The sequence below is a fragment of the Poromitra crassiceps genome (assembly GCF_964638095.1).
Source record: "Poromitra crassiceps genome assembly, contig: HAP1_SCAFFOLD_282, whole genome shotgun sequence".
Lineage (NCBI taxonomy): Eukaryota > Metazoa > Chordata > Actinopteri > Beryciformes > Melamphaidae > Poromitra > Poromitra crassiceps.
The window spans coordinates 62124-78479 of NW_028152118.1; the positions used below are offsets into that span (position 1 = coordinate 62124).

The following is a 16356-nucleotide window of genomic DNA, read 5'->3' on the forward strand; positions in this document are numbered from 1 at the left end:
CACTTATTTAGCTTCATCTGGTTGCTTCCTTGTCAACTTATGAATGCCACAATGCATATTGGGACATTATGCAAATGTATGTTTGTCAGTGTGTCTGCGTGTGTGTGCTCTGCTCAAGCCCCACCCGCGGGAGACATTAGGAGAAGGGCTAATGGAGTATAATCCGCTTTTAAGAGCAACATCTGTGAAACGTTGCCATAGCTGTGGCTATTTTATGCAACGTCTGCATTTCATTTCTCACTTAACAGGATTCCTCTGAATGTGGGTGTTAGGTGTGTGGGCACAGGTACTTTCCTAGTTTCTTTCAGTGCCATTTCCATGGGCATCCTCCTCTTCTCGTCCTCCAGCGACACCACAGACTGGACCGCATGCGACAGCCGCGACCCGTCCTCGGCGGCGGCGGCCAACGCTAACCTGCTGGGCAACATCATGGCCTGGTTCCACGACATGAACCCTCAAGGCATCACGCTGGTGCCCTCCACATCCACCGACACGGAGACGGACGTAGACACACTCCCCCTGGCCGGAGGAGGCAGCCCGCAGGATGAGGAGAAGACGGGGGTCTTCGTCCTCCCCGACAACACAAAGCCTCCTGGAGGTAAAACAGGCGAATATCGAATATAAAACCAATTTCACCCCGGTTATGTGGCGGACGTTCGATTTGTGGGAGGTGTGGGGACAAGTATTGTGATGGAAAAAGGTGTATGGTAGGAAAAGGAAAAGATGAGGTGAAGTGCTTGCATTGTGGCGGAAATCATCATGTGGGGTCAGCACAGTGCCCTAAAAGAGTTGAGCAAAGAATAGTGAGCAAGATTAGAGAGGAAAATGGAATATCATATGCAGAGGCAGTTAAGATGTCAGAGGAGAGAAAGAAAGAATCAGAGCAAAAACAACCGGAGAGGGAAAAGGGACAAACTAACCAGAGTAATGTCATTTGCATGGAAAAGAAGCAATTCCTGGCTTTCATAGCCATGGTTATAAACTGTGCTGCTAATTTGAGTGGGAAGACGGAGAGGATTGAGATGGTGCTTGACGCTGCTAAGAGGTTCTTAAATGTGGTGGATGTATCTGGAGCAGAGATCGATAAAATACTGAGGGATGCTTTTGCGGAAACCCGGACAACTGGGTCTGAGTGACAGTATGGACAATAATATATTATTAACTGGAGCACATTGGGGGGTGGTGGACACTATTTATTTTTTCATAATTGATATCTTTCACCTGCGGAGGGCAGTAAGACGCCAAGTCTGACACTATACTGCTGAAAATCTGAAAGAAGAAGAAGAAGAAGAAGACCTGTGAGAGGCAGCAATGTGCCGCAAGGCATCCAGTCTGCCGGAAAGCTAATAGAAGAAGAAGAAGAAGAAGAAGAAGAAGAAGAAGATTGTTTGTGATGCGAGCTCCTGTCTAGCGCTAGGTTGTTAGCACTGCAGTTAGCCAGTCGACTCGACTATGCGTTATAGTTCAAAGTTCTAGATAGCAGTTTTAAGAAATACGCGTCGTTTAAACCTGTTCATCTGACTGCATATTGTTTTATTTGCAAAACGTGTGTTTTCTCACCTCTTCTCAGTTCTCAGTTTCCTGGTCTGGACTGAGGAGGCGAAACGGAGGCAGATGGGTCCAACCCATGGTCCAACCTCACTTGTAGACGGGGAGCAGTGGAACATGCCAAGTGTGGTTGAGTGGGGAGGGGGGGGGGTGTTAATTGATTACAGTTTTTCACAATTGCTTAAACACATTTCCTGATAGACTACCTCACTTTCTCAAAACCCGAAACACAAATCTCAAAACTCACACACAAAATGCAAAATCCTACACTTCTCTTGCAAAAGCACACTTTGCCCTCAAAACCGTGTTAACTGTTCACTAAATGGTATTTTCTTTTCAAATGACAAACACATCATATGAGTAGACATTTCTAAGCACCCATTGAACACTGGTGTGCAGAATGGAAAACACTATGAATGCTTTATCAGTAGAATTATGCCTTTGCATGTTCAGTTTCAGGTTGTGCACATTTTGTCTAATGTGTTTAAACAATTGTGAAAATCTGTAAAACCACTTTTTGAGGGGTTAAACTACTTGGAGTCATTATAAATGATTAAGTTTGACGTATGGGAAAGTCAATGTAATAATAGTTGTGTTGAAGGGGACAAGTGGGGAAGTTTTGAATAGTGATCTGTTTAATTTATTAACAAATTCACTGCCAGCCGTTATTTTTTTTACTGTAGGTAGCTTCTGCCAAGTTTTTTTTTTGAGGATTCTGGCTCATCTTTCAACAGCCGAGGATTATTTTCTGCTAAGATTTTGTGAACACAAAATATCTCAAAAGAACTAATAGAATGTGTGCTTTCTCTGTCTAAAAGAGTTAGTTTGTAGAGTTAGTAGTTATGTAGGCATTAGCACTTGAATACAGCATGGTTTCAGCGTCTGAAAATTGAAGCTGAGATAAATGGCTTTTTGTGAAATTCGATAGAACAGTCACTTTAACCATTCATTTTTGGCATCAGTAAGACGTCAGACATCTAAACAATAGTTTTGAACAGTAATTTCCTCCATAACAGCAGGAAACCCCCCTCTCCTTCAAACTCCTCCCTCCGTGTGTGTTCTCCTCCTGCCTCCCTGGCTCTGCAGCGGGCGTGTCACAAGCGAGTTTCTGCTGCTGCTGCTGCTGCTGCCTGTCTGCTGGCGGCCGCTCTTTGGGCGAGTCTGGATGGGCTCGCTCGTTTCTTGGGGTTTTGCGATTCTGGTCTTATTTATGCTGCGTGTTTCAAAGTGTGTTGCACCCATAATCTATTATGCAAATTTGCAATCCCCCACCGCCAGCTCCCTGCGCGAAAGCGAAAGCGAAAGCGTTTTCGCCAATCCATTTTCATGAGAATGGCTTCCTCACGCGGTTGTTTTTGTAAAATAGATTATACACATTCAATACCTCCCATATTTTAATAGGAGATGTAAAAGGGGTTGATCGACGTCCCACCGTCAAAAAAAAAAAAAAAAAATTTGGACGAGATATCTCGTCATTGGCAGTCAACCGTTGGTTTCTGCTTGACGAGATATCTCGTCCACGGCAGTGAACATGTTAAGGACAATAAACCCTTTTCGCGTCATTTGTTGGGGAAAGCCATAACAAAACTGCCTAGAGATCCATTGTAAGTTACACAGGCCATAGGGGTTAAGGCGGAGGACCTCTCCTCTGCAGGCTCAATCCCTGCAGAGATGGTAGATTGAGAACAGGGTGAGAGGAAGGAGGCGGGGAGATAGATGGCAGAGGAGGGAGGGGAGAGTGAACACCTGCTGTCCTCCCTCTAACCCGTCCACCACCAGCAAGTCACAGTAATGTTATCTGTATGGACAAGAAACGATTCCTGGCATTCATTGCCATGGTGTTAAACTGTGCTGCTAGTATGACTGGGAAGACGGAGAGGACTGAAATGGTGGTTGACGCTGCAAAGAGATTTCTGGATGTGGTTGATGTATCTGGAGCAGAGATAGATAAAATACTGAGAGATGCATTTGTGCAAACTCAGGCGTCTGCATCTAAGTGATATGGAAAGTAATTATGAATCGGAGTACTTTGGGTGGACAGTGTTTTCTACTGTAGCTTACAGTAGGTTGACAGATACTAGCTAGTCCGACTGGTCACACAGCCAGCGCTCTGTCCTCGCTGCTCGTTAAATATTTCCAAATAGCCGTTATTCTGATAAACTGGTCACATATTTGGAATGTTACGTTGTCATCTGAAAAAATATTGAAACTTTAAAACAGTTTGTTTTTTTGCTTGAAAGGGTTCTTTTTGGAAAGTCTAAAAATTATTACGTAGACGAAAGATGATTACAAAATTACGTTATGCGGAAGTGGAACACATAGGTTGGATTAGAATTCTGTGTGTGTGTGTGTGTGTGTGCGCACATATTCAAGTCTGCGTATTATGCTAAATCAACTTGGACCCCCGGCGGGAAATGGAAGACTGGCGGCAATTAGAATACAGGCGCTTATTGGAAGAATTACGATATATATATATATATGGTATATATGTATATATACCGTAATTCTAGCTAGCTAGCACAAGTCACATTGATGCATTTTTGGCAAGACTCAGATTTGAACCTGAGAAAAAAAAAGTCTATGCAATGTGAATAAAAGGGACATAAGACCATCTGTTGCAATGAAAACAACATTGAAGGATTATGAAGTTGCCATTATCAGTGTTTTTGGTGAATTCTGTTTTTAATTTGGTGTTTTGTTGTTGCTTAAAGGAGTATGCAGAGTTCCAGTACAGGCGGAGACACAGGCAAAGGAGGCGAGGTGACATGTCGAGTCTGCGTAGCAACACTCCTGACCCTGATGACCCTAGCGAGAGCACCTTAGGTATTTCACTGCATTTTTCACCACATCTCACCACCAGTGTTTAACCTTTCATGAACTCGATGTTTGTTGAAGAATGGTTTTTAATTTACTGATGATAAGAGATGCTGCACCATAACAATATTTTAAATGATTTCCTTTGAAAAATGTATTAAACGCTCGCCCGCCAGTGCTTTCTCACCTTGGTTTGTTTTACAAAAAGGAAACTTAGAACATTTTTGGCCAGCGCAGCGCAGGCCCGAGCCAATCTGCCTGCTGCACGCGAAGGGATCTAAAATATTATGCACAAGCTTGCCACAACATGGTCTCCAAAGTTCCCAGTCATGCTTACAACTCGTTCTAGTTGTGAGATATATATATACCCCCCTTCTAAAAATGTGCTTTAGACTTAAGGGGCTCTATTCTCCCACAGGCCATCGGCGCTATTACGGGCCTTAACCGCAAAAAAACGTGCCTTGCGCCTGTTTCGGCAAGATAGCAATAGGCTTTAGGCTGCCAAATGCGCTTTAGGCCGAATGGGCGTGGCGCAGTCCCAAAGTGGGCGTGTCGGCGCTAAATACCAGCCTAGTTATATCTTGGGAGCTGGCCTACATTTAGCGCTTTGCGCTTTTGAAAAGCAGGCCTATTCTTTGCCTTCACTGCTTCTTCTCTGTCACCCTTCTCTCTCTCTCTCTCTGAGTTCCCAGCATGCATTGTGTTTCTTCATTTCGCTACTAAATAGCCACCAAATGAGCCAAAATAGATATAAAAGGTAGTTCTAAATTAATGTGTAATGGTAACACAGCCTGCCATTGTCAACATTTCAATATTGGACCAAATAAAACCTCGAAATGAAAACACCACCCTATGTGAAACATATATGTCCTCCTGGGCATATATATACCCCTTGTCGAGTTAACGTGATTTAGAGAAGTAACAGCGGAACGCGCTTCGGAACGCGCTTCTAATGGCATCTGCTATACTGTGATGTTCCTCCAATAACTTGGCCCTATTTCACATTTAGTTTTACAATAAAAACACATTTATGCAATGACTTGACATAATGTAGGGTATATTTATGTGCATCATCCTTCCTGCAGCAGGCGAGAGAAAATGATATCTTTCTGGACAAACTTTCACCAATCTAATAGGCTATATTTTTCTAGCTGATGCATAGAACATTATTTTCACTTTGATCTTGCTATAGTGTAGCGTATTTACATGCTTGCAGTATTGAAACTGCAGTTAGATTGGTTTGAGAAGCATAATAATATGGAATAATAGCCTATAATGCAGACAGACAGGCTGGATGAAGGGAGGGGGGGGGGGGGGCAGAGCGTTTGGCTTTCATCTGGTTTTGCGGGATCACTGGAATTGGAGCTAAAAAGGCAAGCGTGCGATTCGTTTATTGCACTTATCCAATGAGCATGACGGTGCATAATTTTACGCCTAAAAGGCGTGGTTGTAATGCTTTGGGCTGCATCTAGCGCCAGCACGACGATATCAAGTGCGCCTTTCCACGCCCACTGCTTTGATCTGCGCCTGCCGCTCGGCCTAGAAACTGCGCCGATGCAACGATAGGGGCCCATGGGCCCTATTCTCCCACAGGCCTTCGGCGCTAAAACGGGCCTTAAACGCAAAAAAACGTGCCTTGCGCCTGTTTTGGGACGATATCAATATGGCTTTAGGCTGCCAAATGCGCTTTAGGCCGAATGGGCGTGGCGCAGTCCCAGAATGGGCCAAAGTGGGCGTGTCGGCGCTAAATACCGGCGTACTCCTATCTTCCGACCTGCCGTTAATTTAGCGCCTTGCGCCTTTGAAAAGCAGGCCTGTAAATAACTCTTGTGAAGGTATGCTTCCTGTAAACTTTTATTTTGATGGCGCCGTTTTGTATGGTACTTTTACTTTGAAGCTTAGAGCGGAAGTAGTGCTGTTCTATCTATGCTACTTGACGTGTAGTGTGCTGCGCACCGGAAGGAAGGTAATTGACACGAAAAAGGGCAAACAGACGGTCGCAAAGGACATCGCTCCTCAACCTATGGTTTTCCATTAATAAGAAGCGCCCAGCTAGAATTGGGAACAAGGTATTATGTGGTTTAATGTTTTAATGTAGCAATGATGTGTGGCTTTGTTTGATTTAACTGTGAAGTGAATGCTATTGTTATTTTGACAGTCATGCTAACGTTAGCTTCATTGACATTTGAGTGGATGGCTGTGGCTTCATGCTGATGCTAGCCTCTTAGCTTTCTATGTATACAGTCAAGGTTTGTTTGTTTGTTGTAAGAGCTCATTTTATTTCTTTATCCTGTAGTTCTACGGTGTTTCAAGGAGAAAGGAGAAAGAAGGAAAGGACATTTGTGTTCAAATAAGGAAAAGGCTGAACATAAAAATAAAAGGCTTCTTAAACATCAGTACGCTTCACCATTGTCTGGCTGGGGTTCGCTACAGTAGAACTTTACCCTCATCAATCCTGACGACCTGCTGCCTCCACGACGGGCCACGACAGAGGGTCTTCACGGCGTGCCTGCTACTGCCTCCTCTACTACGGTCCAGGACGGAGGGGCTCCACCACGGTGTGCTGCTAATGCTACATCGCCACATGCTGTGCACGATTCATCAAGCAGCATGTTTCCCCACGTCGGCGCCTGAGCTACGGCAATTCGGGCTGCAGTCACATGGATTCGGTGCAATGGTAGCCAAATACAGTCACATTCACTGACATTGAAGCAGAACTGTGAGTATCACCCTATCATTATACAGTCTAAGGAACTGCAAAATAAAGTGAGCAACGGATGAACAGTTTCATTAACCAAACAAAGAACATTGATACTTACCTGCTCAATACTGAAAATTAAAACAAAGAACATTGATACTCACCTGCAACTCCAGAATATTATCCAGTGAACATTTTATACTTACCTGCTCCTCTGCTGCAAAAGAAAAGGACTGTGATAAATGCGATAAATGGACGCTTTATATTTATAAAAGAAAAAGGAAAAGAAAAAAAATCTACATACCGTTACATCTTTCTGAACCTTGCATTTCAAGCACTTTGACATTTTTGTTTATTGTGGTATTTACATTGGCATTGACATTTGTTTACTGTTCATTAACCCTTGTGTGGTGTTCATGTTTTTGTTACTCAGCCAATGTTTGCGGGTCTGGTGGACCCGCCGCATTATTGGGTTTTTAAATCAATACAGCCATAACAATTTATGTAAAGATACTTACCAGATGTTTAATTTATCCCAATTACTAGCAATGAAGAGAGCATATGGTTAATATTGATCATTTACCTCTGTTTGATCACATTTATCAAAGTGCTATCCGTTTTTTATGATAAAATGGGAAAAAAGGAAAAAAGCTTCTCTCTCTTCAAAAATGATCTCTAAGGCCCTCTGAGCAGAGAATCTTTCCGCCATCTTGAGATGCAGAGCCACACAAAGCAATGAAGGCAGCGCAAGAAAATACAGAATGGTTCATTCATACATATAAGATGTCCGGGTCCAGTGGACCCAGACATCTTATATGTAATAGAAATGTGTAGGGGGGGTGTATGGTGTGTGGTCATTAAATATGTATTCTGATATATGTTCTTCACAGAAAATGAGCCAAAGTCAGTGAGTCTCAGTTTGAAAAATTAATTAATTGTATCATTTTTCTTTTAATAAAAAATGAAAACGGGTCCCACAGACCCGAACACCACACAAGGGTTAATGCATCTGTGATACTTATTTTGTATTGATGTGCTGATATGCTACATGTTTATGCTGTTTATTTCATGCTGTATATGCTAAGCATTTGCGAAAAGGTTTTCCCTCTAACTTGAGAAATTTAAAAATCTGTTGAAAATGTCATCGCCAACGCCCAGTGAGAGAGAGCTGGAACAGCAGCCGGCTGGTCACCATGAAGAAAATGAAGGTTTGCAGAGTGATCTTCACACAACAGTCAAGCCGCCTGAAAATCTGACTGATCTCCAAGATGAAGAGGACCTTCAGAAAGAGGAAGTTGCAAATGGAGATCTCCGTCGCTCCGAACGAACACGTATTCCTACAGAAAAGATGCGTGCGCTACAAGAAGAAGAGGCCAAGAAAAGGGAGAAAAGGCTGCTATTCATGTATGAGCAATGGAAGCTCGAGATACGCAAGGCAAGAGATCAACTGAAGACATACATGCCGGAGAGTGAGCTCTGGTCTCTCATTGAGCAGCTCAAGAAAAGCAAGGAAAACATAATGACCATATATTGTGAAATTCGAGATCTCGCCACACCCTCCACTGACATAAGAAGAAGAGTTGATACGTGTGAATCAGTGACCAAAGAAATTGTCAAGATTGCCTATGACCGAACAATAGATCCAGAAGGTGAGTTCAATGAAGAAGAGGAAAGACGCCGCCTTCATGACCTACGCCACCGTGACTATGCAAAGTCTGTCTATGGATCCGCCTCTACCTCAATAAGTCTCAGCAATTCAGACTCCATCTCATCGATGACAGTCAAGCGTGCGGATGCAGAAGCGGAGCTGGCAGTGAAGGAAGCAAATTACAAGATGATGTTGGAGGAAGAAAGACAAAAGGAATCGATACGAGAGCTAGAGGAACAACAACGGAAGGCTCTAGAGGCACAAAGGCGTGAGTTGGAGCAATTAAGAGCAAAGAAAGAAGTTGTGGCAGCTCAAGCCAAACTGAAGGTCTATGAGAAAGAGACGGAACGTAAAGCAGAGGGCCACATAAACAATGAAAGAAAGCAGGAAGCAAGGAACGTGCCCATAACTGCAGTCCGTCTATCTCATATTGCTCCACCCTCTCAAACAGACATTTCCTCTCTCGCTCAGGTCTTTCAAGACAGCATGGTCTTAAATAGACTCCCTGTTCCAGAGCCATATGTCTTCAATGGTGATCCCATACGTTTCATTGAATGGAAGGCAACGTTTACATCTCTCATTGACCAAAGAGCAATCACTCCCGCTGAAAAACTCTACTATCTAAAGAAATATGTTGGTGGCCCAGCACGCCAGGCTCTGGATGGCAACTTCTTTCGAAATGACAATGAAGCCTACCGTGACGCCTGGGACAAGCTAAATCGTCGCTTTGGCCAGCCATTCGCCATTCAGCGAGCATTCAGAGAGAAACTCTCCAATTGGCCAAGGATTCAACCTAAGGATGCAGAGGGACTGAGAAGCTTCTCAGACTTTCTAAATGCATGTCAAGACGCCATCCCCCATGTCAAGGGTCTCGACATATTAAACGACTGTGAGGAGAACCAGAAGCTCGTCCATAAACTTCCAGACTGGGCAGCTTCACGCTGGAATAGACAAGTCACACAGAGCCTGAACAAAGACCAAGAATTCCCAAGTTTCAAGGACTTTGTTAGATTCACGTCAACTGAAGCTGAAATTGCGTGCAATCCAATTACGTCTCTCCATGCCCTCCGTTCATCGGAAACCAGCACTGAGAAGAGAACTCTCCGAGAACCAAAGAGAGCCAAGGCCAGTGTGCTCAACACTCATACAGCCAACGAAAATGAGAAGCAAAGGTCAGACCAAAAGAGGGCTAAAGCTCCATGTATTCTTTGTCAAGATAACAGACATCAGCTTCATGCGTGTTTCAAGTTCACAGAGATGATGTTGGCTGAGCGACGTAACTATGTAAAGGACAGGAAACTCTGCTATGGATGTTTAAAACCTGGACACAGCGCCAAAGAGTGTCGACACCGTCACTTCTGTGACACCTGCAAGGGAAAACATCCTACAGCCCTCCATGATGACAACTATGGAAGGGAAAGGACTTCATCACAAACCGGGACAATTCAAGGTGCTGCTGCTATGTCACTCAGTGTAGCAGGCGAAGGCTCGTCCAACACATCTATGGTGCTACCAGTGTGGGTGTCATCCAAGAATAACCCAACCGCAGAGAAACTTGTCTACGCCCTCCTCGACACTCAAAGCGATACGACATTCATCGACCAAGAGGTGAGCGACAATCTTCATGTAGACAAGTTTCCAGTAAAGCTGAAGTTGACCACCATGAGTGGAAAAGACACAGTTCTCACAAGTGAGAGAGTTTCCGGCCTTCGGGTAAGGGGATACAGTTCTCCCATCCAAATTGATCTGCCGATGACCTACACAAAGGACTGCATACCGATAAACCGTGCTCACATTCCCACCTGTGAGACAGCTAAGCAATGGAGTCATCTCGCAGAAATAGCAGATGAAATGCAACCACTGAAGGACTGTGAAGTAGGAATTCTCATCGGATATAACTGCTCCAGAGCAATGGCACCAAAGCGAGTCATCCTAGGAGGAGATGAAGAACCCTATGCTGTACAGACGGATTTAGGATGGAGTATAGTGGGGCGCTCATCTCAAAGCCATGATTCGCTGAGCACAAGTCATCTGTGTCACAGAATTGCTGTTAAAGAGCTCCCTCCAGCTACTCCTGCTGATGTTATCCGCATTCTAGAATCTGACTTCAAGGACGGCATTGAGGACAGCAAAACGGTGTCACAAGATGACATCACATTCCTCAACAAGCTAGACGATGGCATAAGGAAAAACAGTCACGGCCACTACGAAATGCCTCTGCCCTTCAAAAACAGACCCAGCATGCCTGACAACAAGGGCTCAGCCATGACACGTCTCAATCACCTCAAGAGGAAGTTACAACGGGATGGAAGGTATAAGGAGCAATATGTCGAGTTCATGGAAGAGGTCATAAAAAGGGGAGATGCAGAACAGATCGAAGACGGTGGGAGAGAAGGTGAGAGATGGTTTATTCCCCATCACGGCGTGTATCACGCAAAGAAGCCAGATAAACTTCGCATAGTGTTCGATTGCTCAGCCCCTCAACAATGGAGATTCGTCCCAACCAAGGTCAGAAGTGTTGTAACACTCAACACGAGGACCACTGAACGAGCAAGCCTTGTCGATCGTTTGTTCAAGCTTTCATCTTGGTCACTGGCTACACGAGCTGTTGCACGCATTCTAAGGCGCATCAGCAAGAACAGATCAAACTGCCTCACCTCTGTAACAGAAAGAGAAAATGCAGAATACTGCATAATCAAAGACCTGCAGAAAAATGTATATCAAGAAGAGTTGAAACTGCTGAGCAAGGGGATTCGCCTACCATCTCACAGTCCATTATACTCTCTTGATCCTCTCCTCGATAAAGACGGTGTCCTCAGGGTGGGAGGAAGACTGTGCAACTCAACTCTTCCCAACTCCATCAAGCACCCTGCAATCATTCCCAAAGATCATCACATCACCAAGATGTTGATTGCTCATCACCATGAAAGGACCAAGCATCAAGGTAAAGGTCTCACCATTAACGAGGTCAGGTCCAACGGCTACTGGATCCCAGGAATCAACCGGGCCGTAGCATCTTACATTCATCAATGCGTCATCTGCAGACGGCACCGGAAACCGACAGAAGAGCAAAGGATGGCTGATCTACCCCCTGAGCGAGTGGAACCATCACCCCCCTTTACCTTCTGTGGTATGGACTGCTTTGGCCCCTTCCTCACAAAGCAAGGAAGGAAGGAGAACAAGAGGTACGGTCTTCTCTTCACGTGCCTTAGCTCCCGTGCCATCCACATTGAGATGCTTGACGACATGTCAACAGACGCCCTCATCAATGGCCTTCGATGTTTCATCGCCATACGTGGCGCTGTTCGTCAGATCAAGTCTGACCAAGGGACCAATTTTGTCGGAGCCAAAAATGAACTCAAAGAGGCTCTAAAAGAAGTCAATGCAGACCGGCTGGCTGCATTCCTTGCCGAGCAACAATGCGACTTCTACATGAACGCACCCTATTCAAGTCATGTCGGAGGGGTGTGGGAGAGACAGATTAGGACAGTGAGAAGCATACTAAGGACCACGCTGACTCTTTCCTCTGGACGGCTGAATGATGCATCACTGCGGGCCTTCTTCTATGAAGCTATGGCAATCGTCAATAGTCGTCCACTGACTGTTACCAACCTCAATGATCCCCATAGCCTCGAGCCTCTCACCCCTAATCATCTTCTGACCATGAAGTCTGCTAAGGCTCTACCCCCCCCTGGTGAATTCGTCAGAGAAGACATGTATGGCAAGAAAAGGTGGCGACAGGTCCAATACCTGGCCGAACAGTTTTGGAGTCGATGGCGAAAGGAATACCTTGCCAACATCGCTCTCAGACAACGTTGGCACACCCCCAGAAGGAATCTGCAAGTTGGAGATATTGTAATGATGAAAGGAGATGATGTGCACAGGAACGAGTGGAAACTGGGTCGAGTTTCAGGAACCACTACTGACAAGGATGGACTAGTAAGGAGAGTCAAGGTCTGCCTCGGAGACAGGAACCTAGGCAGAAGAGGAGAACGTCTCCATAAGATGTCCGAAGTTGAGCGCCCGGTCCAGAAGCTGGTCCTGCTGCTGGAGGCTGGATAAATCTGCTACTCCTATAGTTCATAATAACCCCTTCTAATATCCCATCTTCCTACATTGTTTATAATTGTTTCTACCTGTGAAATAAGTTTTTTACTTATAAAGGTCATTTAAGTTAAAATCATTCGTGCCTAATGCAAACTGTATCCATTATTCACTCATGATTGGTGGGAGTGTAAATAACTCTTGTGAAGGTATGCTTCCTGTAAACTTTTATTTTGATATATATATCCTTTGTCGATTTAACGTCATTTAGATAAGTGTCAGCGGAACGCGCTTCAGAACGCGCATGTGCTATACTGTGATGTCCGCTCCAATAACTTGGCCCAACTTCACATTTAGTTTTACAATAAAAACACATTTATGCAATGACTTTACATAATGTAGGGTATATTTATGTGCATCATTCTACCTGCAGCAGGGGAGAGAAAACGATATCGTTCTGAACAAACTTTCACCAATATAAAATTAATCTCATCATATAGGGATAGGCTATATTTTTGTAGCTGATGCCTTTAGAACATTATTTTCACTTTGATCTTGCTATAGTGTAGCGTATTTACATGCTTGCAGTATTGAAACTGCAGTTAGATTGGTTTGAGAAGCATAATAATATGGAATAATAGCCTATAATGCAGACAGACAGACTGGATGAAGGGAGGGGGGGGGGGGGGCAGAGCGTTTGGCTTTCGTCTGGTTTTGCGGGATCACTGGAATTGGAGCTAAAAAGGCAAGCGTGCAATTCGTTTATTGCAGTTATCCAATGAGCATGACGGTGCATAATTTTACGCTTAAAAGGCGTGGTTGTAATGGTTGAGGCTGCGTCTAGCGCCAGCACGACGATATCAAGTGCGCTTGTCCACGCCCACTGATTTGAGCTGCGCCAGGCGTTCGGCCTAGAAACAGCGCCGATGCAACGATAGGGACCAAGGTGTTAATTCATATAGTCAAATTGTATTTTTTTATTTTGGCCAACATTGAAATATTCCACAATTGCACGGTGTGGTAAAAATAAATATCATTATTATCTACTGTTACTGAGCTAATTAGGTAGGGCTAGCTCTTTCAGGTTTTAGCAGTGAACAGGATGGGGTGTCGGTCAGGACACAGAATGACGATGAGGAGACATAACTTCTTGGTTGAACAGTACTGCGATCCAGTATTTATTGTTGTGACATGTAGTATTATCATTAGTCTGAAATAACACAAATAAACCACAATTAGGCACTTAGATCTTCAGGGCTACAGAATATAAAATACAGTGAAATTAAAGCTATATATTTCCCCATATTACGAAATTAAACCAAGACCCATTTACAGTAAACATAAAATATAACAATAAGCATTGTAATGCTCCTTTCACCATAACATAAAGCTGCATACAGCCGAGTAAGTTACTATAGTCGACTCTTAACAGAAATAAACCAATTTAACCTTATGTATGGTTAATAAGATCACGGAGGGCAATGTCGACGCCCTGTGGCCAAACAAGGTACTGCTAATGGCGTCCGCACACAATGGAGTTGAGCACACATTCCCCCCATACATAGGAATGCTATCTACTTAACAATTACAGCAGCAGAAATAAACACTTCAACTTAAGCACAGATCACAATAAACTGAATACTCCAGTCAATTAGCTACCAGATAAGCATTGTGACAATTGCAACGGAAATATCTCTCCTCATGCTGAGCACACGTAGACACACGGTGAAACTGGCAAGATTTAACATAAAAACAACAACAGACACTTACTTTACAGCATGGACTCAATCCTAGAACGAATGTCACAAACTGGAACACACAGGACGAACTAAGGAGGTTTAAACGGCAACATGGTCAAGCTGAACTAAAATGTGGGGCACACTGAAGTGAACTGAACACACTGCCTTAATGAGGTGCAGGTACATGCATTGCATCATCTCACCAGTTAACAATACTCTTAAATACAGCTACCACTTATTTAGCTTCATCTGGTTGCTTCCTTGTCAACTTATGAATGCCACAATGCATCTTGGGACATTATGCAAATGTATGTTTGTCAGTGTGTCTGCGTGTGTGTGCTCTGCTCAAGCCCCACCCGCGGGAGACATTAGGAGAAGGGCTAATGGAGTATAATCCGCTTTTAAGAGCAACATCTGTGAAACGTTGCCATAGCTGTGGCTATTTTATGCAACGTCTGCATTTCATTTCTCACTTAACAGGATTCCTCTGAATGTGGGTGTTAGGTGTGTGGGCACAGGTACTTTCCTAGTTTCTTTCAGTGCCATTTCCATGGGCATCCTCCCTTACAAAAAATGGTTGAAAAAGTAGTGACACTATAGTTGTCAAACTGGTGCAATTCTAAGCACGACGACGATGACAACTATGATAATCAAGTAAAAGGGTCTCGCCTTTGCGGTCAGTCTTCCAGATGTTTTGATTGTTTTTCACCTGGTTGCATAAATGCTAAACAGGTTTTTTCTGTCGTGTTCCAGGCTCTTGGTTCTTTAGATGACGATGACCCTAACATTCTCCTGGCCATCCAGCTGTCACTCCAGGACTCTGCGATGGCGGGCGGGGCCAGCCACCAGTTCCTCGCCAACGAAGCGTCGCTCGGCGCCATCGGCACCTCGCTGCCCTCCCGGCTGGAGCGGAGCGCTCCAGGCGTGGAGTGGAGGTCCTCCCCAGAGCTTCGCTGAGCAGCTCAGAGCTGCTGGAGCTGGGAGATAACCTGGCCAGGCTGGGCAACATCAACAGCCAGTACTCGGCCAGTGTCTCCGTGGCGTCTCGGCACTCGGAGAGTCACCGGCGGAGCTACGGCGGCTCCGTGCCCATCCCGGTGGCCCCGGGCGGCAGCAACTCATCCACGGGCCTCTTCTCGTCCTCCAGCGACACCACAGACTGGACCGCATGCGACAGCCGCGACCCGTCCTCGGCGGCGGCGGCCAACGCTAACCTGCTGGGCAACATCATGGCCTGGTTCCACGACATGAACCCTCAAGGCATCACGCTGGTGCCCTCCACATCCACCGACACGGAGACGGACGTAGACACACTCCCCCTGGCCGGAGGAGGCAGCCCGCAGGATGAGGAGAAGACGGGGGTCTTCATCCTCCCCGACAACACAAAGCCTCCTGGAGGTAAAACAGGCGAATATCGAATATAAAACCAATTTCACCCCGGTTATGTGGCGGACGTTCGATTTGTGGGAGGTGTGGGGACAAGTATTGTGATGGAAAAAGGTGTATGGTAGGAAAAGGAAAAGATGAGGTGAAGTGCTTGCATTGTGGCGGAAATCATCATGTGGGGTCAGCACAGTGCCCTAAAAGAGTTGAGCAAAGAATAGTGAGCAAGATTAGAGAGGAAAATGGAATATCATATGCAGAGGCAGTTAAGATGTCAGAGGAGAGAAAGAAAGAATCAGAGCAAAAACAACCGGAGAGGGAAAAGGGACAAACTAACCAGAGTAATGTCATTTGCATGGAAAAGAAGCAATTCCTGGCTTTCATAGCCATGGTTATAAACTGTGCTGCTAATTTGAGTGGGAAGACGGAGAGGATTGAGATGGTGCTTGACGCTGCTAAGAGGTTCTTAAATGTGGTGGATG

The 16356-nt window shown here is 44.9% G+C and overlaps 1 protein-coding gene across 3 annotated transcripts; it reads left to right on the forward strand.

Moving 5' to 3' along the window:
* The first annotated feature begins 1573 nt into the window (after positions 1–1573).
* Positions 1574–15773, forward strand: LOC310770971 (ankyrin repeat and IBR domain-containing protein 1-like). 3 transcript variants are annotated; one of them, XM_083663660.1, is made up of 3 exons: positions 1577–1677; positions 4260–4308; positions 15245–15773. In XM_083663660.1, the coding sequence occupies exons 2-3, from the start codon at positions 4264–4266 to the stop codon at positions 15446–15448; spliced, it is 249 nt and encodes an 82-aa protein (XP_083519786.1). In that variant the 5' UTR covers positions 1577–1677; positions 4260–4263; the 3' UTR covers positions 15449–15773. The 3 variants fall into 3 exon arrangements, 1 of the variants encoding a protein (XP_083519786.1); XR_014552370.1 differs by lacking the exon at positions 4260–4308 and having other exon boundaries at positions 1574–1677; XR_014552371.1 differs by lacking the exon at positions 1577–1677 and having other exon boundaries at positions 3080–4371.
* Positions 15774–16356: the final 583 nt, after the last annotated feature.

Excerpts from the sequence above, each read along its gene's own strand:
- LOC310770971 (XM_083663660.1), top strand. The coding sequence starts at position 4,264 with ATGCAGAGTTCCAGTACAGGCGGAGACACAGGCAAAGGAGGCGAG. Across the intron at positions 4,309-15,244 it reads ACACAGGCAAAGGAGGCGAG|GCTCTTGGTTCTTTAGATGA; the intron begins GTGACATGTCGA and ends GTCGTGTTCCAG.